Raw genomic sequence first — 24,461 nt, 5'->3', positions numbered from 1 at the left:
TGATTTCAATGAAATGGCTGAAAATAAGAGATGCCACACACTCACACACAGATTAAGGTTCAGATACCACACACACACACACATAGTACATATACTTTAATGTTAAAGTTGCATAGTAAAAACATTAAAGTGTGTCCTGGTGGCAAAGGTTTCTTTGTGAACACTCCTCATAATTAAAAAAATATATGTAAATTTTGACACCTATAATAAAAGCAGGCATGTTATAAATGAAATAGCTAAAACATGTGCATAAAAATTAATTTATTGTAACCCTTTCAAATAAATCATTCCTAGTATTATTGTTCAAGAATTTATTGCACAATTTAATATTTAGGATAAAATCATTTTAAAATTCAATAACTTTAAATGTTACAAACCCTTTTTAAGTTTAATTTTTATAACAGGAAAGCCTGCATTTAACATAAATTCTGTTTCGTTTTTTTTTACAAAGATAAGATAATGTCAATAATGTTAAGTAAGAAACATTAGATTTAAACAGTCATGTAGAAATTTTCATCGAGTGCAGTTTGGAGAGAGAAAACAGTTCTGATTCAGTAAAACTAACAGTCCAACATCTAAGCAAGTAAACACACTGTATTTGTGTTTTCTGTTAAAAGATTCATTGTGTCCAGTCTAGTCACAATGTTTTCAAGAACTTGAGTATTCTGAGAAACTCAAAATTACTCTGTAATAGATCCCTTGTTATTCAGCAGACCTATCTCACTGCTTCAAGAATAATCAGTTTTACCTGAATATAACATGTGTAATTTGTTTATAAAATACCCAATTTTTAATTGAAATCTGTATTGTAAACTAAAAGGTCTACAATTTTAATTAACTGTATAAGGTTGCATGTTAAACAACTTTTCACTTATTTTAGCATTTTCTAGCTGTTAAAAATAAGTTTACTAAACACCCAAGTGGTCTGTCCTCAACCTACTTGTGTGTACCTACTTTTACATATACTTAATTCATTAAAAAAATTTCACTGTTCCCACTCTGTAGCTTGAACACTAGTTTTGTTCCCATGGCAACACTCTCACACAACAAGAAATTCAGGTGGCAGATGTAGCAATTAACTACCAACTCATCCTAAAAGGTGAAAAACTATGAAAAAATCATTTTCATTTTTTTTCCTTTCTTTAATTTTGAAAGTAACAACTGGTTCTAAATAATTATTCAATATAATCCCTACATGAAAGTAAATCTTGGTTCTAAACCTTTTTTTTTTTTTTTCAATAATGGCTCTTGCCATGGACATGAAAAAGATCCTGCACTGTATCTGGAAAAAAAGATCCAAATATTTTTAATAATGTTAAAAAAATTCTATATTGCTGACTACTCTACAGTACAATATATGTCAGTGGAACAAAAATGAGTATGCTAATGAAAAGTGACCACCACAGATGTTAAGAAGTTAATACAGAGTAACAAAGGTAAATATAATTAAAAGTAGTTTAACCATTTCTATGTAACATAATTTGTAAAGTGTGGATGATATCAATTTATTTAAAAGTATGGGACATTTTCTTTAGCTTTTGGAATTTAAAATAATTTTAGGTTAAGTATGTAAGAATTCTATAAAGTATAAATCAGCTTGGATGGTACTTAGGACTAGAATTTTAACTATTTGGGACATTAAGTTGAAACATTTTGTTATGCAAGTTGAATACATTGTGTGTGTGTGTACATATCTGTTATTATTGGTATAGATACTATACTGATTTTGAAATGTAGTACTCTGTACTGTTTTTAAAATTAAACACCAGACAATAAAGGTCTATGAAATCAACAGTTGACTTTTTTGAAACTTGCATTTTTAAACTATCTCTCAATATACTGTTGTAAGCTATATTTAAATGTTTTAATTTGGTTATCTGTTTGACAGAGTTGTTAGAATGATGATGGCACTACATTTAGAAATTCTATGCAGATGCTGTTAAGAAATTAACTGCATATAATTTAGTCATTCAAACAAAACTTAATTTTCATTAACATTCATATAAATAGCTGTTTTTACCAACATTCTTCCCAATGTGCTTATAATACACATAATCCTTGCTACCACAGAAAAAACAAAATACCATATTAAGCTATCGAGTGTAGTAAACCCTATAATATAAGGTCTTTGATCTCCACAGTGAATATGAGTTATCAAATTTTAACTGGTAAATACCCAATCCTGGATACACATGGCTACCCATAAAAACTTCTTCATGGCAGTCCCGTCTGTACACTGGGATTACTACACTGATGGGCGAGTGTCCTTGATTAGAAGGTCCCTTCTCAATGTCTCCTCTGCCAGTGAGATCATCCATCTCTAAAATATTATGTATCAAACAAACAAAAACTAAAGATTGACATATCATAAACTCAAAAGACACTACTGTGTTTACACTAACTGTAAAAATTAACAGATAATGATATAACAAAAAAAAAGATCCAATGTGTTTTGAAAAAACTACAATATGTACTTGTATTTATGGTTTTGCAACAGACATGTTGTTTTCAATACACTACACATGTTCAAGAAGTTTTGGTACACTTCAGTTAAAAGATATAAATGCAAATAAAAGTAACCTGTAAGTTAGTACCCAGCTTTGCTAAAAATATGAAAGACAATAAGTTGCACATTGTCTACCAATATAGTAGACAACTATAAAGTATGTTCTCATTTTTATAAAGGAGAAAGAGACAGGCAGGTTGTTAAACATACATAAAATACTCAACATAAAATAAATACTAAATAAAACAGTGTTTAGAAACTGTAGTGAAAAATAAAAGAAACTTTGTTAATTAAAATCTTATCCTTTTGTTTCTATAAGCACCCAAATTCTACTACTCAGGGCTCAAGCTTTTAGTATTGTATTTTTCTTGTCATTATTGGTTTGTATTTATCATTTGGTTTTCATACTTTAGTGTAATTCTGTGTAGCTTAATCTTGTATTTCTGTAATTTCTCAAATTTTCATAACAATATAAGAGTTACCTAAAATGATTGATACATGTTTGTTCTACTCCAAAGAATTTTAACAAAATGCATTTTTGTAATATTTATGTTGTAGCTGTTCTTACTTCTTTACAAAGATAAAGAATTGTGTGATTAACTAATTGAAACTCGAACTTATCCAAATCTTAACTATTTCCTAATTTGTATTTACCAATTTTAAATATCAGCTACAAATACAGTTATAGTGAAAAAAGAGGTAGGAAGTTTGTTGTTTTATTGATTTAAGTTTTTGCAACATTTTACAAAAGTCAATGTGATAAAAACAAACTAGAATAATATTAAGGTAATTTTATGTTTATAAGGTTATTATACTACTCGCAACAACAAGATAAATATTTCAAAATTCAAGAAAGAAACTAACTTTTAAATGTACAGTTTACACAATCTCAGGAGGTAAACAAATTTTTGTTAATATATTATCTCTTACAGATCTTTGTTCTCAATTACTGATGTATGAACCACAATCCATAAATAGCATTATGGTTAATTGGATTTTGTTTTATCAAAACTTTTAAGATGTGCATCATATTAGTAATTATGAAAGACTTATTTAATTAAATACTTATGATGTTTAGTTATGTGATGTAGAAATGCAGCATGTAAACCCTAAGCGAAAGGATGTATATCTAGATAAGGAAAAAAGACAAATAAAAAATAACAATATAAACTTATTGAATTAATAGTTTTTCGTAAAATTATGGTGTTTTCACCCACATCACAAAACTGACTATATTTATTTCTGGTCACCATATTGGAAGTACTCAAGGAGTAGTTATGATGTATACAAGAGCATGCTTTGTGACTGATCATTATTTTTTCCTTGTAAATTCTATCGTAGGTTTTTGCTTTTGAAGTGAAAAACACAAAGTATTCCACAACCAGCTTTTTATCAAGATGGCTTGGAAACCATATGAATTGACCCATATGAAATTGCCAGTCTTGAATGGATATCAGCTTTGCAAGAAGCAAAATCATTGTCTAGAATTACCTACCTGGACATTATAAATGATCTTATTTCCTATCCAAGTCTGCAATATGCATAAATTAAATGACCTTAGATGTTATAAAGAAGCTGTAGAGAAAGACTTTTGTCTTGAGATATCAGATGATGTAGAGTTAAAATTAAAAAGAACACAGTTATTATTACAAGATTCAAGCTCGGGTGTAACAAAATGTGCATTTGGATATTTTGTATGGACAGAAAATAGATTTGCATTCAGAGACCGTTAATTTTGGTTGAAAAACCTGTAAAAAGATACAAAATTTCTTTTGTACTGCAATTCTGCCAGAACTAGTTGGACAATTTTCCTCCAGATAGACTTATGTGTCACCATTCTTCAAAGAATATACAAATCAGTCAAAATCATTTAAAAGTGACAAACTATATTGCTCCTGCAAAGAGAAAATTGATAGTTCTGAATTGATTGAGGGTAATAACCTGAACTACAGAATAAGATTATTTTATATGACATTTTTAAAACTGAAATGAGGACCTAAATCTATATGGTTCTGTCTAGATTGTCTGAAAATACAAATGTTTAAACCAGGAAAGAGGAAACATTTAGAATAATTTGACAGTCTCTACTATAAACACATGTAAACGCATACAGTGGACTGCAGTACCTGACTGTAAATGAAATGTACTTTTTTTATACAACAAACAACTACATTCACAATAATGATATATATATATATATATATACATGATAATTTCATCTTTCATCAAGATTGGAATACATCTTGCTTGTAATGTCAGAACTGATAGTTATTTTCCATCAGTAGTCACTTGAAGCATTATTGTAAAAATGTTGTAAATATATTACATGAATAGAGTTTTGCAGGAAATTTTATACTGAATTTATAATTATAGGAAATAAAAACAAAAAAACATAAAACCAAAATATTAAATTGCTCAAATATTATTCAAAAATAATTAGTAATTAATAAGAATGTCAACTTTTATAATTATTCAGTTTCATTTTGGAGGACTGGAAAAATAATCTAAAATCATAACTACAACTTAAAATGTGCCTGATGGTTATTGTAGAGTAATGAACAAAACATGGTATAAGCAACCTGGTAATTGTTTGCCTTCATATTAAACTTAATCTTAATTTCATACTCAAAGTTAAGGCACCTCAAGATGGTTTAACATAAACCCTTTACTTAATAAAAGGAAGCTAAAAATAGTTCTATGCAGTAATTCTTTGTCTTAAATACTTGATGGTTTTAACAAAATTATGACTATCTTTACATTTCATTGACAGTGCTATGAAATAAAACAATATATAATTGAAAAACAAACTTTCAACTTTTCTTTAAACCAACTTTTATTAAATCTAATAAAATATTGTTTTGTCAAAATAAACTGACCAATCAATTAACTTAACGACAAAGTGACATTAACACAAAAAGAAATATGAACTGACACACTAATACATAGTAAATACACAAAACAATACAGTTGACAATATAAATCAGACTAAGCACATTGTATTAACATTACATATACATCTAAGACTAGTTATTGTCACTTCTAATAAAGTTCTACTTCTAAGTTATATATAATTAAATATAAACTTTATTACTTTAGTGTGAAGACAAACTAGTGATAAAAACTAATATAATTGGTTGTTCTTAAACATAAGGCTTAACAGTAATAGTGTTGACAATAGGCTACTGATATTTGGTATCGATTATTTATTTTCAAATACAATGGTTAAGACTAGTATAGGAATTAAGCATTCACAGTTTGTTAAGTGTAATGGGTACAATGAGTGGGTTTTCGGGACTGGCATGTACTTTTAAGGGAGCTAGTAATGAAGATGTGCAATTTGTATGTAGAGTTTGTAGGTTGGAGGAGAAGTTGGAAGCTATCATAATTAAAGTAGAGGCAAGAGATAAAGAAAAGTGTAGACTTTGGAAAATGGCAGCAGGATTTCAAGAGGAGCTTATGCCTCTAAATGCAAGGAATACATCAGCTAACAATAACTTTCAGGAAGTTAGAAAGAGTACTGTTAAGGCTAAAAGTAGTGAATTTTAATTGTAATGAGCCTATTCTATTGAGCAACAAATTTCAGCCCTTGGTTTCTGCAGATGAAGAACTATTTGAAGGAAGGAAAACAAAAGGGTCAGAGAAAGATGTGGATGATAAGAAGGTTGTAGTTATAGGTGATTCCTTGACAAGGCATGTGGATAAATATGGAGAAAGGAATCAGATTATGCTACCCATGGGCACAGGTGGAGCAGAGATGCAATTTTTGTGATGCATGTAGGAGCTAATGATGTGGGGATGGGTAGGTAAGAGGTGCTAATTAATAAGTACAAGGAGTTGGTAAGGAAATTTAACGAAAATGGCCATAACATAATTTTATCAGGGATACTGCCCAGAATTAACAGTGAGGATAAAGTTATAAGTAGGTCACTAGGCTTCGGTTAATATGTAAGGATGAGCAGATTGGCTGGTTGGACTTGTGGGATCAGTTCAGAGGAAGAAGGGAGCTTTTTTGGAATAGATGGTTTACATTTAGATAAGATAAAGGATGGCTTGTTTATTATGACTATTAACTCAGCTATAAGGAAAGTTTTAAAATAGGACTAGATAGTGGTGGTGAGGGCCAGGATAAACTAAATGCAAAAAAAATAAAAGGCAGAGAAAAGTTTAGCATAGGAAATTAATATAGAAGAATTTATAAGGATAGGCTTCATTGTTACTATTGTAATGCTAGAAGCATAACAAATAAAATAGGTGACTTTAGAGCACTGGTAGGAATGGAGGATTTAGGTATAATGGGAATAACTGAAACATGATTAAACGTACATGATCTCGATGACAGAAATTTCTTTGAAATATAGGGTTACAGGTTATTTAATAGGGATAGAGTACTAAAGAGGAGGGGAGAAGTGGCTTTATATGTAAAATGTGAGTTACCGTACTTTTCGGTGTATAAGATGCACTTTTTTACCCCAAAATTTGATGTCAAAATCTGCTTGGGATGTCCCTATATCCCACGTTGGTAGCTAGGGCAGTTGGACTGCAACATTATATATAGATATACATTTGATAGGATCCCAACCTGTAGCCATAGTGATGCATTCCAAACCACCGTAATCACGAAGAAAAAGTAAGCAATACCGAAGCAGATAAACCTTCTCCTCCACCGGAAGAAACCTGAAAGGCAACATCCCAGGCTTGGAATGACAGGATTGTGTATGCCTTACTCAACCAAAGGAACAGAACTCATCTGGCTGAAATTATGAACATTCATCCTCACTCCCCAACCAAGTGGGCAAGGAGCTTTCCACTTGCCTCCGAAATTATGGGGAGGACATAAAACAACTGTGCTCAAACAAGGACCCAGGATGGGACCACTCCACGTTCAGAATTACAAGAGATAGTGGACCTCTTACCATGAACAATATACTGAACCAATATTGATCAAAAAGAAGGGCCATGCACACCCCAACCGGATAGCTGAGAATAAAATCTGAACCAGTATTATGAGTAGGCTCCCATGTAAGTTGGTGCCACTCCTACCAACATCTGGAAAAAAGTGGATGAAAATACCCAAACATTCCTATGACTGGAAACCAGGGTGCGGTAAGGACTCCCTAGCTCCACTAGTAGAATATGGGGGTAATGCACAATTGCGGAGCCCTTAGGAACAGTGCATTAGATGAACCAAGTTCCCTAAATTTTGAAAAGCAAACCGACCCCGATTTATTCAATCCAATGATTGGCAGGGATGTGCAGGATCCCCTTTAGCTTTACTCATGATGGTCCATGATGGGCAGTCCAACATAGGACGGTAATACCATCTGATGAACTCCTAGATGGTCTTATTTCTACAGAACCTAACCGGGAGTAAGTATAGTGAAAATTGGTTGCAGAATAGTGCAGAATTGGATTGATAAAAGCACACCTGTCTTGGCAATACTTGCCACAGAGTGGAATCCATTGAAAAAAAAAGAGGTAAGGGAATCTGGAAAATAAAGAGACAAGAGGAGGAAAAAAATACTTACCCCTCCTTATAATCTAGCAGATGTGATCAAAACAGCCACAGAGAGTAGGCAAAAACCCTCAGAAGAAGAAGAAACTGCCAGATTGTGTAAATAATGTGAAAGAAAAGTATTGTGAGAAGTCCACATACCAGTCTGCATGATGTCCTCTAGCAGGAAATTCAATCGGGCAGCTAAAGACATAGAAACGTGATGAATCTGATGAGATGTGACTTGCAGAAGTTTCCTTGCCTGTAAAGAAAGTCCAGAATAAGCAGTATGGATCAATTTGTGAAGCCACCTCATCAGTTAGTTAGCGATAAATCCTGGGAACTAAAGGATCCCAGTGAATACAGAGTTGATTTCTAGCACCTCGAAAGGAGTTAGTGCAAGCCACATAACACCTCAGAGCTCTGAGAGGACAAAACAAATGATCAAAGTCCAATTGGTCATTGAGGTTAGAAATAGCTGACAAATGAATTGTTGAGAAGGATTTATCCAAAGGCCCTGGTTGCCAGAGTCTTAAGAAAAAAGGACCTATCTGGGTATAGCAGGACATAAGTGGAGTGATAAAGAGTCCTGTGACATGTAATGTAAATAACTACAAACTACAATGTCTACATGCTAGCAGCAACAAAAAATACACTTTACAGGAAAAGTGATACATAGTATACAAGGCTAAAGTCTCAAATGGATGTCAAGACAAAGCACGTAACACCACCTTAATATCCCAGTTAGGTAATTAAAAAGGATTTTTGGGACGAAGGACAAAACGATTTAATAAGGCCAGATAGTACTGGGGACTCAAATACTTTCCAATGTTTAGAATACCAAAAAGTAGTCGATAAAGCTGCCTTATATAAAGCGACAATAGATGAAGCTGGACCTTTGTCAAAAAGCCAGGTCAAAAAATGAGATAAGGTGGGCACATTTGGGTGAAGTGGGTTCAATCTCCTCATGAAACACCACTGGTGAGAAATGTGCCATTTCCATTGATATATGGCCATTGTAGGTCTATGGATAGATTGAGACAAATACAAGAAGTTAAACCCGTATGCTGTGTGAAGGACCCTATAACTTCTGCATATGAAGTTTGAGCTTCGGAATGTCTGGATGTAGAACGTCAAATCGAGTTTGCCTCAACAGAGATGGCCAAAAATGAAGTGGCTGGGGTGGACACTCTTGAAGATACTGTAGAAGAGTAAACCATGGTTGCGCTGGCCAATCCGGGGCTACCAACAGCACCTGACAAGGGGTGGATTGAACCATAGCCAGAACTCTGGGTAACATACAAATCAGGGGAAGGCAATCCTGTCCAATCTTGACTGAATGCATCTATCATCAAAGCCCAAGGATGAAGTACCAGGGACCAAAACTTCTGTAGCTGAGAGTTCAAATGAGTGGCAATTGCATTGATCATCAGAGTCCAGAACTGAGAGCAAATCCACCAGAAAACCTTGCAATGGAACATCCATTCTGTTGGGAGAATTCAGTTAGGCTGAGACAGGTGATCTGCTATTAAATTTATCATCCTTGCAAATATGGCAAGCCAGTAGGCTGATATAATGGGAGTGAGCCCAGTAGAGAATATTCAAAGTTCAAAAACAAAGGTCCCAAGAACACGTAACCCCTTGACAAGAAATGTAAGATACTGCCATGGAACTGTTAAAATGAATCATGATGATTTTCCCCTTCAATAGAGCTAGACCTTGAATGATTTTCCATTGGACAGCAAGAAATTCTAAAATACTGATGTGGAAGAAAGATTCGTCACCCATCCATGGACCCTGAAGTTCCTGACCATCTATACACACATCCCACCCCTAAAGTGAGGCATCTGTGATGAGATGAATCTCGGAATGAGGGAGCAGTATAAGAACACTGATGGTAGTGTTGGCCTGATCCAACTGCCACTCGAGATCTAAGATGTTGCTCTTGAGTAAGGTGACTAAATGATCCAGTGGATCGCAATTCCTGATCCATTGGTCGAGTAGCGACCACAGGGGCTGCATGTGTGTTTGTCCCAAATGAATTAGAGATTTGAGGGATGCCCACATCTGCAAAAGAGAGAGAACCATTCATGCAGTAAGAGAAAGAGACATGAGTAAGAGCCTGACTGCCCATTCCATAGTTTAGATACGGATGGGAGTCAGCTGAGCCCGACTTAAATACGTGTTGAAAAAGACAACCAAATGGACAATGTATTGAGTTGGTAAGAGAATGGATTTCTCTACTCTGATAAGAAAGCCAGCCTTGGTGGATTCTGAAAGGAGAATCTGGGTGTGTTGCTCAACCAACTGATGAGATGGTGCCATCCATATAATGGTGTGTGCAAGAATGAAAGGACAAGAAAAAGCTCATACAACTCTGAAGAAGACATATGGTGCATATGCTAGGCCAAAGGGCAGAGCCCTGAACTGCAGAACCTGACCCTTGTGCAGGAAATGACTTTGGATGACTTTGCTATAGGAATGTGGAGATATGCATTGGCAACATGAAACTTGGTCATCCACAGACCTGGTAAAAAATGCCAATGTAGGTTGAGAAAGGACTCCATTGTGAACCTGGGAGGATCTAAGAATTGGTTTAGATGAGAAAGATTGATGATCAGATGCCAGTCTCCCATCTTCTTGGACACAACAAATAAATAGAAGAGTGGGGTCGAATCTCTCTCTACTGCCCCTTGACCAACAATTCTCTGATAGCCTTGGAACGAAGATCCACACTCTGTGGATCTTTTGGTGTGGAAATACCACAGGTTGGGAGAATAAAGGGGGTGGAGATTTGAGCTGAATGACCAACCCTGATGCCAGAACCTGAAGTACCCATGGATCTGTGGTGAAGGAATTCCAGATGTCCAGAAAATGTTGTAACTTTGCTCTCACAGACCCCATCAGCATAGGGTAGTCACCAATACTGTTGGTGATGGTCTGCCCGAGCAGAGGAGCTTCTAAGATAAGGATGAAATGTATTCTGAGTAACAAAGATCGAGGAGCTGAAGCCGGGGGTTGGGACACATGACAAGCCGAGGGTTGGGACACATGACAAATAGTCATGCTTTGACTTCCATCAGGAGCCAAAGAAAGTCTCGAGGCCAATGACGCCAAGAAAGAATGAAAACAGGTGACATCATTCTATTATTCCAATGCCCCTGGAATGCCCGCAAACATGAAAGGATGAAGAAAAGGAACCTCACATAACTCACGAGGATGGCATCAGGTAAGGCAAGCTCCCTCCAACAAGGCATCTCTACTCAATAAGTCCTAACAACATACAAGCCAGGAACCCAAAGAAAAAGCAGAAGTTGACAATCTTACCAAGGTAGAAGTCAGCAAAAGACTCAATTCATCATCAAACTGATGTGGGGAATGCTCCAAAATTTGGAGGGAAGATAAATATCTCAGAATAGTAGTGAAGGTAAGACGAATCCAAGAAAATTGTTATCTGTTCAAAGTGATCGCAAAGTCCAGTCTGGAATCCCACATGTCCAAAAAAGAACCAAGTCTTTGGGAATCTAAATACATATACTTCTGGCAGTGGTAATACAAAGCATGCTGTTCCAACAAACATGAGGGACAAGGCATAACTATCCCATCACATAACTAAGCAGTAAACCTCCCAGCATGAAAAGTAATATCAGGTGAAGGAGGAAAGTAAGTAGTTGCTCTAGATGCTAGATAACAGAGGTGGAATAGGGGAGGGCTGATTAGCCTCCGTGCTGGAAACAGTAGCCTGGAAATCCTTGCCTGAAAGCACCGTGTCACATAAACAAAAGTTTTTTGTTTTTCTTTATAGAATTATTAAATGTAATTTGTATGCGAAATCAACTAGGCAATGCAAAAATTGCAACCAAGGATATTAACTATCGCAGCACTTCTTTATGGAAACCCATGTTTAAATGCTTTGACAAGAAAAAAATAATAAAATTATCTGAATGAGGTGCTTATATACAGTACTAGGATAGAGGGCACATAGACGTAGGTGTAGAGTATCAAGAGACAATTGAGTGGGGTATAAAAGACTGGAGCAAGCAAGAAAAAATCAGACTAATGCTTAGATGGGCAAAGAAGAAACTGTGGCAATCGAGTAATAGCTATAAGTAACAGTGGCAGTATGTTTTGGAAAGGGAGTACTTCCAAAATGGCAGGCACAAGATTTGTGACATAATGCTTCTATAGCTGTAGAATTGTGATTAAAGCCCTTTATGCTGAATGTGCTATTTCACATGTTGGTTACAAAATGATGAAAACTACAAGTCAGAATTCACCATTTCTTACCTTCATCTTCATCGTCTTCTTCATCGCTATCACTAATATGTACAGACACTTGTGTTCCTGGTGTATTTGTCCATTCAAAATATAAACCAAATCCAATATCATATCCATCTGTAGCAAACTCCCAAAAAAGGCAAGTACTGTCTTCATGTGTTGGGACTTTCACCGTCACACTTTCTCCATGACCTACTCTAATAATACCCTCTCCACCTTCTTTACGCACAGAATCTTTAAAGGCTTTAATGTCTCTCTGAGTCCACAAAGACGCTGCAGCTATTGGAGGTAGTTCTGATGGAGAAATATATAGGGTAAGATTTAAAAACAAAAATAAGCATAAAAAGCAATTCAAAAACTCATGAAATTTGTTAGTGCTCTTCAATTATCTGGTTAGTGATGGTCAATCACCCTACATGATCACTTAAAATAGAAATTTTGTCCTTGATATCTCAAATGGAAAATATTTTTCTTAGTTTTATCAGGAATCATGGCAGTTCTACATTTCTAAAATAATTTCACTGTCTGCAATATACTTTTTAAAGGTAGGAATATAATGTTTGGAAAGTGAGTTAAAGCATTTGGTTATATAATTACACTTGTGAAAATATTTTGGATATTTCTACAACAACAATAAAAAAGATACAAAGCCCAAAATTTAAATGCTTCTACTTAAGTTATGATGATTCAGTTGTTGCATGCTGGTATTTAACACTTTTATTGAAACTAGAACAGAAATCTACATATAGCATCATGATATAGAGCTTGGCAATTAGTGGTATTTGCTAATTAATTAATCAACAGGCTCATTAATCATTTACATTTCCTATAATTTCCAAGCTATGAGGGAGTAAAACCCATAAACATAATAGTGACCAATGCATCTTGTGCAATAAAAGTTCTAGTTCCTCAGCTCTAAAAAGCCATTTTTTTTCACATTTTTCATAAGTTACTTGCTGCTCACCCCCATTGGAATTGCAAGATTCCGACATGTCTCTCATGCAAATCATCATGCATCACTTCCTCACCAACAGGAGCATGACATGCTCACATGATGCATGTGACTCCCTCTACACTCTTCTACTGAACTATCACTTCGAAGTTTGGCAGAAAATGTGGGGAAGAAGGGTGGGAAGTGTGAGATGGGAGGGAAGTACCCATTGGAAATACATTTTCCATATAGGAAACAGTACTTCCCTCCCCTCACAAGATTAGCTAGAGTCCCACATTGATAAAGAGGAAGGACCGGTGCAAGGGAACTACAGAAATACCTCCCTGAGAGTGTCTGAAGGATACCCCTGGAAATGAGATATTATGATCCGAAGATAGGAATCACACCACTTCTGAGCAAGGTATACTCTTCTCTCAACTGTGGAATGTGTAAGATATAAGGGTGTAAAAAGAGAGGAGCACATCTGAGTGGAACAGAATGTGGCAGAAAAGTGATCCTAACCATAGGAATTTACTGCACCTCAATCCCACAGTGAGAAAGGTGTGTAAACAAAGGATGTGCTCCTAGGTGTAGAGTGGCTAGGATGTGGTGAACCATACTCGGTAAGTCAACTACATCCAAAATCTGCCAGTGGAGTACTGATATCCATACAAGGATAGGATGAGGATCATACGGTCTTCACCTCAAACCGAAGAACAATGGAATTGAGAACCACTCCGATTCACAGGTATGACTCGAGGAGTAGCTCTGAGCTATCGATCCAGGAACTTGACATCCAGTATCAAAAGTATGTCTGTTTCATGCAATCAACTGTGAAACAGGCCAGGACTATCTAAATGACAATAATATCCCCATAAGAAAGAGAGACCAAAGGATAGCCAAGGAGAGCACTGGAACAATCCAATGTACCACTGCTGTGTCCCACAACACAAATGGAGGAAATCAAAGGACAAATAACCAGAAACCTGTGTGAGGAATTATGTCAATCGGTTCACTCTAAATCCAAAACCTGCCTGCAGGGTACTGAAATCCACGTGAGGATAGAAGAAAGGCTTCCAAGTGAACTGCATTCTGACATCACACTCCGATGTCATTAGTTATTGCAAATAGGAGGATATCATGTCATCTACACCTGCAGAACACCACCATACTACTCTGTAATTGAATGGTTATTGTGTAGAACTTATTCTGTATGGTGCCTCCATGGTCAATCATCCCAGCAGTTTGGAACTGGAAAGTGGTAAGGACTCCTATACTCCACACAAAGAAAGGAGGGTGATAATGCAGTGGACAGTCCAGAGGAACGTCATCACCTGAGATAGTGCAATGGGTGACCATGAAACCATATTTTGAAAAGCAGACCATACTGAGTTATTTACTCCAGACATGGCAGGGATGGGCAGCAATCTCCTTCTGCTTTACCCATGCAGTCCATGGGTGGTATGGTCTAGGACAGGTATGTTTATGAAGCAAAATATCATGAGGAAATGTACCTACAGGCGATCTGTGGAACACTCCACCTCAATGGTGAGCATGCGAAGCCATGAAAGATAAATTGTGAGTCAACGTGGCTGAAAAGTGTGGATTTTGAGTTAAAGAATACCTGGTCAGGCACCACTTAACACAGAGCGGGATCCATGGGATAAAGAAATAGAGAAATGCCCCTGAAAAGAAAGGAAACTATAAATAAAAACTTACCAGTTAAAGTCACACCAAAGTCTGAATAATGGCCACAAGTAGCAGACTAAATTGATATATGATGAAAATAGGGGAGATGAACGTACAGGGTGTGGTGCACATGCCGGACTGCAGAATCTCCTCCATTGGATAGTGAAGATGGAAAAAATGAGGTACAAGATCTGACGGGAGGACAACTGGAACAAATTCCAGGAGGAAGAAGGTAGAGAGGAATAGGCCAATCAAACCAAAAGATGGACTCTAGTGGTAAGGGTAGAAGGTAAAAGATCATGAATGGAGGAGGATTGCCAGGAGATAAAGAGTTTGGAACGTGTATCCTGGAAGGAAGCAGTACAGGCAATATAACAAGAAAGAGCCCTGGACAGGCACAGAAGCCTATCCAGATTCAGTAGAAGATAAAGATGAGAAATGGAAGGAAGGGAAACAGGAGAAAAGGAAGAATCACCTTCCCAAGCTGCCAAGGCCTTCGGGAGAAAGGAATGATCTGGATACAGGAGAAGATAGGTAGGGTGATAAATGGTGCGTGAAACATGAATGGCAAACAAATCAGACCATTAAAATACACAGGCTAAGAGAAGAAGGAAATATGTTTTAAGGGAAAGATGAAACACGAGGAAAGTGGTTCAAATGGAGATAAAGTAAGGGAATAAAGGACCACATTAATATCCCAATCTGGAAGAGTAGGTCACCTGTGAGGGCAACATCTCCAGAAGGAACACATGAGCATGGTAAGGACAGGGAAGTAAAAACTCTATATTATCGGGAAAAATGAAAGGTACGGGATAAGGCCACCAAATATCCCAAAAGTGAGGAGACCGAAAACCCACAGTCAAAGAGCCAGGTGAGAAATTCTGCCAAACGAGCCACAGCAGACTGGTCGTGGGAACCTCCTAGTTGAAGACCAATGATGGAATACCTTCCACTTGCATTGGTACACTTTCATGGAAGATGGATGGATGGAACCAGATAATAAGCAGCTTGACATGTGAAATCAGATGTTTTTGCCAAGGACCTAGTTAAAACCAGGCATGAAGATGCAGGATGTGAAGGGTGGGATGTAGGACATGTGACTGAGGTTGAAGAAGAAGGTAGGGCAAAAGTGGAAGACATCCATTTTGGTCATCTACAAGAAAAAATACCCATCTCAGAGTGAGAAAAGACTCCATGGTGAACCAGAGTAGTGAAATGAAGTGGTTGAAGAGAGATAAAATGATTAATAGCCGTCATTCACGGTTTTCTTCAGGACAACAAGAAGGCGGAAATAAAAAACCCTAGGAAGGATGGGGAATAGGTTTGATGGCCTACTGCAAAAGCAATTCCTGAACTGCTTCTTACAGATGCTGGCTGGTCACGGGATCTCGAGGAGGAGGGAAGAAGACGGGGTAAGGAGAGACAGGAGGTGGGGAAACAAACTGGACAATGAATCCTTCTGACAAAATCTGAAGCACCCATTGATTACCAATGAAAGAATGCCAACAACCACTAGACAAGAACTCACTGGGGGGATGTGCTGTTGAGATAAGCAATGAGAAGAACTACCCTGAGTAGAAGGGCTGGGAAGGGGAAGGACAGGAAATGGTAATTGGAAGCATATGAGGCTCTGGCTGAGACAAGCAGGCTATGATATTCAAAGGGTGGATTGGTGTTGGACCGATATCACCCAAGACTCTAGCATTTCTGGTACCATATCAAAAACCTAATGCCTCATAATGGGGCCAATACATAAATCCCTAAGATATGTCAAGGGTAAACAGAACAGAGCCAATAGGGCATCACGACCTATAAGGTCTCAACAACAAAGAAACCACATATGTAATGCCAGAGCCGAAGATGACATGCAGGCTAAAGTGGAGGAGAGAAGGGCAAGGGTATCACCAGGATTTCTGTGGAGATCCTCAGATAGGAGGTGTATGGAAGAAAGATACTGTAATAGATTTCTAAGGTAGGATGCAAGGGAGAATATTAGGCATGGGTAAGACTGACAGATGATTCAGGAAGTACCCCCCACCCACACACACACACAGGCAATAAGGAACCTAACAATTGGTGGTCTAAAAATGGATAGTGCGAACTGACCTGAAGTCTGCAGGGGTCATGGCACACTAATCCAATCCACTTGCTTAATTGCAAGGCAAAGTAATTAGCATGTACCCAAATATAAAGTGAGGGAGGAAAAACCAAAAAGGGTTGAGAAGATTGTTCATGCAGTAAGTAAGTAAGGACGATGTGCATAACAAATAAGGGAAAGGGATAAAACATCATCAACCTAAGACACAAAATCTATAAAGACCGCATTAGGTCTAGTAGACTCATCTGGTTGGGAATGGTAAGGAATGGCAAAATCTGGAGGAGAAAAAAGACAATCAAAATCCTCGTCAACCTGCACAGAAACAGTCTGTTCTGGAGGAGCCTGCTCAATGTCCAGGGAGAAAAGTTGTCCCATGTAATGTTTGATCTCCCGGTGTATAAAAGCAGATAAATCCACCATCAGGTCACCCACACCTGAGGCCTGAGAAAAATGCAATTAGCTGGTGTATCTCCTGATGTGGTAACATTAACTTTGGAATTAATTGCACAGAAAGGTTCACCAAATTTGAGTGCAGAAAATAAGGCAACTAGAATTAACTGATAAATACTACTAGAAGAAACAGGCTGAATGAAAGCAAATTAATTTTAAAAACAACCACTTTGTGAGGAAACAAAGTCAAACATGAAGCATTAAACAAACAAAAGAGCAGAAACAAGAAGTGATAGTTCGGTTGAGGAGTGTAGAGGGTGTCACATGCATCACTGAGCATGTTATGCTCCTATTGGTGAGGAGGTGACGCAGAATCATTTGCAAGAGAGACATGTTGGAATCTTTCAATTCCAATAGAGGGGAGCAACAGGATTCTGGCATGCTTAAAGAAAAAGTTCGCATATAGAGGGCAGCAATGAACCAGAGTAGCTAATCTTGTGAACGGAGGTAAGTACTGTATCGGAAGTTAATATTTTCCTTACCTGAAAATATATTTCAGATAGATACCTTTCCATAGCACTGAGAGCTATTACCTTGCACCACTACTGAAAATGGTTTTGCACATGACAAAAGCCTTTGAATGAAACTCCCATCCTTACATGTAATAAAATATACTGCATCTATGATGCAATTAGCATTATACCACAGCCTTCCACCAACAGGAGGGTGAAACATCCTTCATGCACAGTACTTCCCTTGAGTGCATTATGTATACCAAAGGTTAATTCTTGACAAGGCAAGAGACACACTGAATGTAAGAGGGTAGTTCTGTGGAGAAGTAAGTATCTACCTGAAAATGTATTTCTGATAGATACCTCTTCACGCAGAAAGCTATCTTCCCCTTAGAGATTTGCATGCCACTAGTCTTTAGGTAACTCCCACCTAAACTCAAGACATTTTTCATGATTTGTGCTACTGCATGATGACGTTATTATACAGCAAAAGCTTTCCACCAACAGAAGAAAGACACAACCTGACTATACACTAGCTTCATTCCGTAAGGGGCAAGGAAAACTAAGTTACAGTTGAAGTGTGGAGAAAGGGTGTGAAGAGGTGAATATCTATCAGGTAATGAAAATGTTAACATTCAAGGTGATACACATCTCTTCACAGAAAAAGTGAGAATCCCATGTTGAAGTGGCAGAGGGACAAGTGTGAAAGTTACCTAGATGAGTTCCCTTCGAAAACCACCAGAAAGAAACCCAGACTGTACTGACCTTAACTATACTATCAGACTTATTGGACTGACACCAACTGCAGGAGGAGGGCATAGGAATTATGAGTGCATGTTGATCTCAACTCAACTGTCAGACTCTCAGACCAACATCAAATACAGAGGAATACAAAGAATACATGTCACTGGTGTGTCTTGCCACAACTCTACCAGACTCCTGGACCGACACCAGTTGCAGAAGAAATGCACAGAAGTCATGATATATACTATATAATATAAAGAATGCATATGTCAATTCAACTGAACAATCATCCTCTGCAGTAGGAGGGCACAATTTGTTCATAAATTCTCAACTCAACCAAACAAGTGATAATTGTAGGTATTTAGTGGGTCAACACCAGTCTAAAACCAACTGTATTCACTTCATTACCAGAATGTAGAAGGGAAATTGACTTCCGTTCTGACAACTCAGGCAGGGCACGTGTGAAAACATAATATACAACCAACACCTGGCCACCTGGGAACCTGACATTTGGGCAAAGATAAGAAGGGAGAATACAAACCTGATGAGTCACCTCCAGTCCAAAACCAAACAGCATTGGGACTTTTTTGTCCAGTCTACAGTAGGAGAAGGATCCCTATAAAACATATGTGTTTGAGGACTTATGTGGTGTGGACGTATGCCAATCCGACACCGGACTGCCCAGGAACTGACATCCAGGTGGCAGTTGGATGGAGAACACTGGCATGTAATGAGTATAATTATAAGAGGAGTGATCTGCACTATACTGACAGTGTCACCACTGCCCCACTTCCCACTGATTGGCACCATGTGTTCAGCCCCCAGCTATTAGATCCCAATCAGTGAGGGTTCTCCATGGTCCACCACCCAAGCAGCTAGGAAGTGGTAAGTGGTAAGGGTCTTCTTTGCTTCACTCGAAGAAAGGGGGGGGGGTAACTTGCAGTGGGGAGACCCATATAAAATGCCCAGATCCCCATCAGATGCCTGCCGGAAAGGTCTTTTACTGAAGATAGTGCAACAGGTGACCACGTAAATCTACTTGGAAAAACCAGCAAGTGCGAGCCAGGGAAGCAGATAGAGCACCCCTGGTGCTGGCTTCTTTCGTAATAGTCCATGTAATAGGTATGGTCTGGATCAAAGAGTAGAAAGAAATCAGAATATACCACAAGGATATCTCAAGTGGTCTTGCAGAATATCTCATCTCAACATAGGACATATGTGGAGCCTGGGCAGATGGTATGAGTGCTTTATATTATCCTGGGTCAATGCAGAATTTTGAGAAATAAGTGTACCCTGGGGGGCACCATCAGCCACCTGGCAGGATCCAGGAATCAAATACTATGAACCAAAGGGAAATGTACTCACTCTTCTCAGTATGGTAGGTATATTATAGGACAACAAATAGACAGAAAAAAGAATGGATGAAAAAGTTATGCAAAGTATTCCACATGCCAGCATGAATAATTTTGTCCAGCAGTGGTAGGAAACAAGCAGCAAGAGAGGTGATGAACCTGATGGTATGAATTACAGACCATCTATGGGCAAAAACCTCTAAAGAAGAGGAGACCAAACAATGAATGTGGCAGACCATACTAATAAAAGCAGAAGGATAGTTGTCCCTGGAGGAAGAAGAATCCTAGAGAATGTAGAGGTGGAGACAGAAACCCCCAAAGTGAGAGCTACGAGCTAAAGAGCAATGAATGGCACAAACAGGGCAGAAAAATCCTAACAAGCATAGAAGAATGAAATAGAAGGACAGGAGATGGCTAGAGGTATCCTTACCAAGCAGCTGAAGGTCGAGGGAGGATAGGCTAGATAGGAGAAAGAATAAGAGGACAATAGAAAGGGTATGAGATGAAAGAGGAGTACAACTGCAACCATAAGTGAGAAGAAAAAAGTATATGTCTGAAGAGAAGGTGGTAAAAGTTTCAGGTTGCCAATGGTTTGAATGGGCATGGGTAAGAGCTTTCAGGATGACACAGAGGTCCCAGTCAGGCACAGGAACAGGTGTGTGTGTGTGTGTGTGTGTATAGATAAGGAAGGATTTGAATAAATAGGAGAAAACACCTTGTGGTATCAAGCAAGCAAAATGGTAAAGACATGGCTACCCATTAACAGGCAAAGGCAGAGACAGCTGAACCCTGTTGAATAGTATAGTAAAGGGAAGAGAGATGTCCAATGGTAGAACAATTAGGAGTAAAGTGGTAACAAATGGATCAATGTCAAAAGCCAAACTCCCCAAAAAATTATTACCAGATGGTAAAGTCTGGTTCCACGGGTGAACAACTGGACTAAACCAAATGTAAAGGTGGAAGAACAAGATCCAGTGATGGAAAAAGAGAGATGGTAGATGTAGGAGTAATAGTGTATAATTGGCAGGAAAAGAAGGGGTTGGATTGACATATGCCAGAGAACCAAAGTTAAGCAAGCCAGAGGGTACCACCAAGAGAAGATGACAAGTAGTATCACTAGTCAAGGCCAGGACCCACAGTAAAGACCGGAAAGGTGAGTGAGCATTATGACAAGAAAAAAAAACAAGGCAGGAGACAGCAACAGCCAAGTTAAGGGATGAAGACCTGAGGATCAGGAGAGAAAGCATGAAAGTGAGAGGACTGACTAGGCAACAATGAGTAGAATCCTCAAGAGAGAACCCCCAATGTAAAAAGAAACAGGGGGAGAAGATACATACAGGGAGAACATGGTCTGGTCAAGAGATGTGGTCCACAACCCAGTATCTGGCAGGAAAGGAAACCAATCCATTGAGAATTGGCCCAATAAGGAAGATTCAGGGTTTGCAAGCAAGGGATACAGGATCAGATTACCCGATGGCAGTTAATGTTGGAAAACCAAGGAAATGTTGGAAAGGGACATAACTAAATGATGCACAAGGAGTGGTAACAATAGTATCATGCCCAACAGTATACTGAAAGTTCAAGTGCATGGATATGGAGAGAGGCTCTTCCTGGTTCTGTGTACTGTATATAAAATAGATGATCAGGGATGCTCCCCAACAAGTGGGGGAAGCAGAGGTGAAGAGTAGGAGGTCCAGGTTGGGTGGAGGTAATGGAACACTGATGGTGATAGGAGATCAGTATAGTCACCCATACAAATACTAGAATGGACGAAGGGACAAGAGAAACATTGAGGTCAAAGAATCCCATGGGGCATCCCACTGGTTGCACGAAGATCAACTGAGGAGATACATTTGCACATGACCCCAAGGAATAAGCAGTTCACACAAAGCCATGGAAACAAAACCATACACTCACAATGATTAAGACAGGTAGAATCCTAATAACAGCAAGGTCCAATAATCACAAGCAGATGAGAGGAGGCTGACTATAGCTGAAAATGAGTTGAAAAACACATTCTCAGTGAATAGGATATTTATTGGGAGTGAAGAACTGGTGAAAGTAGTAACAAACACAGCCTTGAAGAGACATTAGACAGAGATGGGAGAGAAAGAAGGATGATGGCTGAAAGGAGGAAGGTAAGAGAAGGGGAAAGAAAGTCTGTGGGTAAAATGTAGAAAAACCCTTGTATGGGTGGAAAAGTGTGACCATAGTAACTCGAACCATGACAGATGGGCACTCATAAGACCTGAGACGATGGAGACTTATGAGCTTGAGGGACTGATGCCAGGTAGAAGAAGAAGATGAGAATAAAAAAACAGGGAAGCAAGGTAGGAAGATGAGGTACAATGGTGGTGGGTAGGGTTGGGAACAATGTGGAAATAATGTATAAAAGCAAAGATTGATGATGGGCAGCCACAGATCATAATTCAATCAAATTGGAAATACATCCAAACTTCATGGCAAAGAAAGGGCTTGAAGAATGGAATAAAGAAATTGAACTTGGGATAGTATAGTACCTATTATCTTAATCCCTATTCAGCAATCTCCAGTAACAAGAAGACAAAAGAGCAGGAAATGGAGAAAGGGAATGGCTACAGTAGAGAAGTAAAGGACATAAAAATCACCTGCAAAATACTCTGGGGCACAGTGGAGTGCCTCAGACATGAGGTATAGAGAGGAGAGGCAAAGATATGTGGTGAAAAGAATAAGCAAAAGATGGTAGTGCCAAGGAAAAAATGAGCCCATGGTATACCAACATGCTCAACAGGAGTACAGCACATGGTAAATGCATTGCCCTCCTATTGGTGAAGGGCTACAGCAGGGGTTGGCAACATGCGGCTCTTTAAGGAGACTTTTTGCAACTCTCAGGCTATCTGCTGTGTCCACTGAGGGGAATCAAATCCTTGATTTTAGCATTGTAAAACTGAAGACTTACCGCTGTCCCACCAGGACACCTTTTTCTTTTTTTTTAGGTTAGACTGTTAGAGCATATTGCAGCTCTCAAAATGTTTTGGTCTTAGACAAAAACAAAAAATAGCCCTTCTCCTTTCTAGGATTGCCAACCCCTAAGCTATAGTTTAATGCTCATTGCATTACAAATTTGTGCAATACATGATATTGTGTGTAAAGGTGGGAATTTTATGTAAAAGGATGCTAGATGTGCAAAATCTTTGGCAGTGCAAAAATAAAATAAAAATTTACTTGTCCATTATACTATATATAATGCAGCTTATCTTCATACCACTCACTGGACTAAAAAAAAATATACATTCAAATCAAATTATAATTCTGTCTCAAATTTAGTTATCTAAAAAAGAATTTCATATTCATTCATTTTTGGTCATACTCTGTAAAAAATAAATGTCTCATGTCAATACCAAGTACTAAGGATGAGAAGAGGCAAAGAAAAAAAAAGAAGAAGAAAGATCTTTGAAAATTAGAAGCTCCTTGACATATTATCCTGTCTTTATTAGTGGATATAAAGGGAAAAGGTTTTAAGTGGGAATTTGTTACAGACTACCAAATGATACTGATGAAGTTAGTGAGTAATTTTACAATGAGATTAAGATTTCAGCTGTTAATGAAGTTAGAATTATGGGTGATTTTAATTTCAGACATATAGATTGGGAAATGCTAGAGTCAAATCATGAGGGAGAAAAGTATTAGGAGACTGTTCAAGATGGCTTTCTTCACCAATTTGTCAATGAACCTACTAGAAATAATGCTATTTTAGATTTATTGTTAACTTCAAATATAGAAATGATCAAGAAGCTGGAAATTGGGGAAGATCTGGGTGCAAGTGATCATTGCTCTATTAGGTTCAATGTTTTACTAAATATGGATATAAGGAATAATGATACTTTGTTTGCAAATTTCAAAAAAGCAAATTTTGAAGGGATACAACAAGAATTATTTATTGTCAATTGGGCAGCTGAGTTATTTGGAGACGCTGATCAGATGTGGAAAATTTTTAAAGATAAACATTTAAATATTCAATATAAACATATTCCTTAAAGAAAGAAAAGGGTAGCTGCAAGTAAGAAATCAGGTTGTCTCACAAAGAATTTAAAAAATAAAATTAAAGAAAAGCATAAGAAATTTAAATTGACTGGTATGACATGAGATTTACAAAATTACTGAAGATCAAGAAAGTTGGTGAAACAGAAAATTAAGACATCAATAATGATGTATGTAAAAAGATTGGTTGAGAATGTAAAAATTAACAGTAAGGATTCTTTTAAATACATTAAGGGTAAACAAAATGTTAGGATTTGGGTAGGACCCTGGTGGGGTGATAAAGTAAGGCTAATATCTGATGGTTATGAGATGGCTAGATTATTAAATTTTGCTTTTTCTCCAGTGTTTACTAATGAAGATTTAAGCAGTATTCCACATCTTGAACAGTTGATAAACAGAAATGAGTTCAAACAAGATGACTGAATTAATTCTAAGCTGGTTAAGAAAAAA

General features: G+C 37.6%; 1 protein-coding gene across 3 annotated transcripts in view; it reads right to left on the bottom strand.

The window, feature by feature from the left end:
* Window positions 1-1,216: 1,216 nt before the first annotated feature.
* LOC106465756 (Golgi resident protein GCP60-like) overlaps window positions 1,217-24,461 on the bottom strand; it is a 36,108-nt gene continuing 12,863 nt past the window's right edge. For all 3 annotated transcript variants that reach the window (XM_022393682.1, XM_022393683.1, XM_022393684.1), the window contains exons 4-5: window positions 12,285-12,569; window positions 1,217-2,320 (exon numbers count right to left, since the gene is read on the bottom strand). In XM_022393682.1, coding sequence (XP_022249390.1) covers window positions 2,094-2,320; window positions 12,285-12,569 — 512 coding nt within the window. In that variant the 3' untranslated portion in view covers window positions 1,217-2,093. The remainder of the gene's footprint in view (window positions 2,321-12,284; window positions 12,570-24,461) is intronic.

The sequence above is a fragment of the Limulus polyphemus genome, unplaced genomic scaffold (genome assembly GCF_000517525.1).
Source record: "Limulus polyphemus unplaced genomic scaffold, Limulus_polyphemus-2.1.2 Scaffold2040, whole genome shotgun sequence".
Lineage (NCBI taxonomy): Eukaryota > Metazoa > Arthropoda > Merostomata > Xiphosura > Limulidae > Limulus > Limulus polyphemus.
The sequence above is the reverse complement of the archived record's forward strand: the minus strand, read 5'-3'. Positions and strand labels throughout refer to the sequence as shown.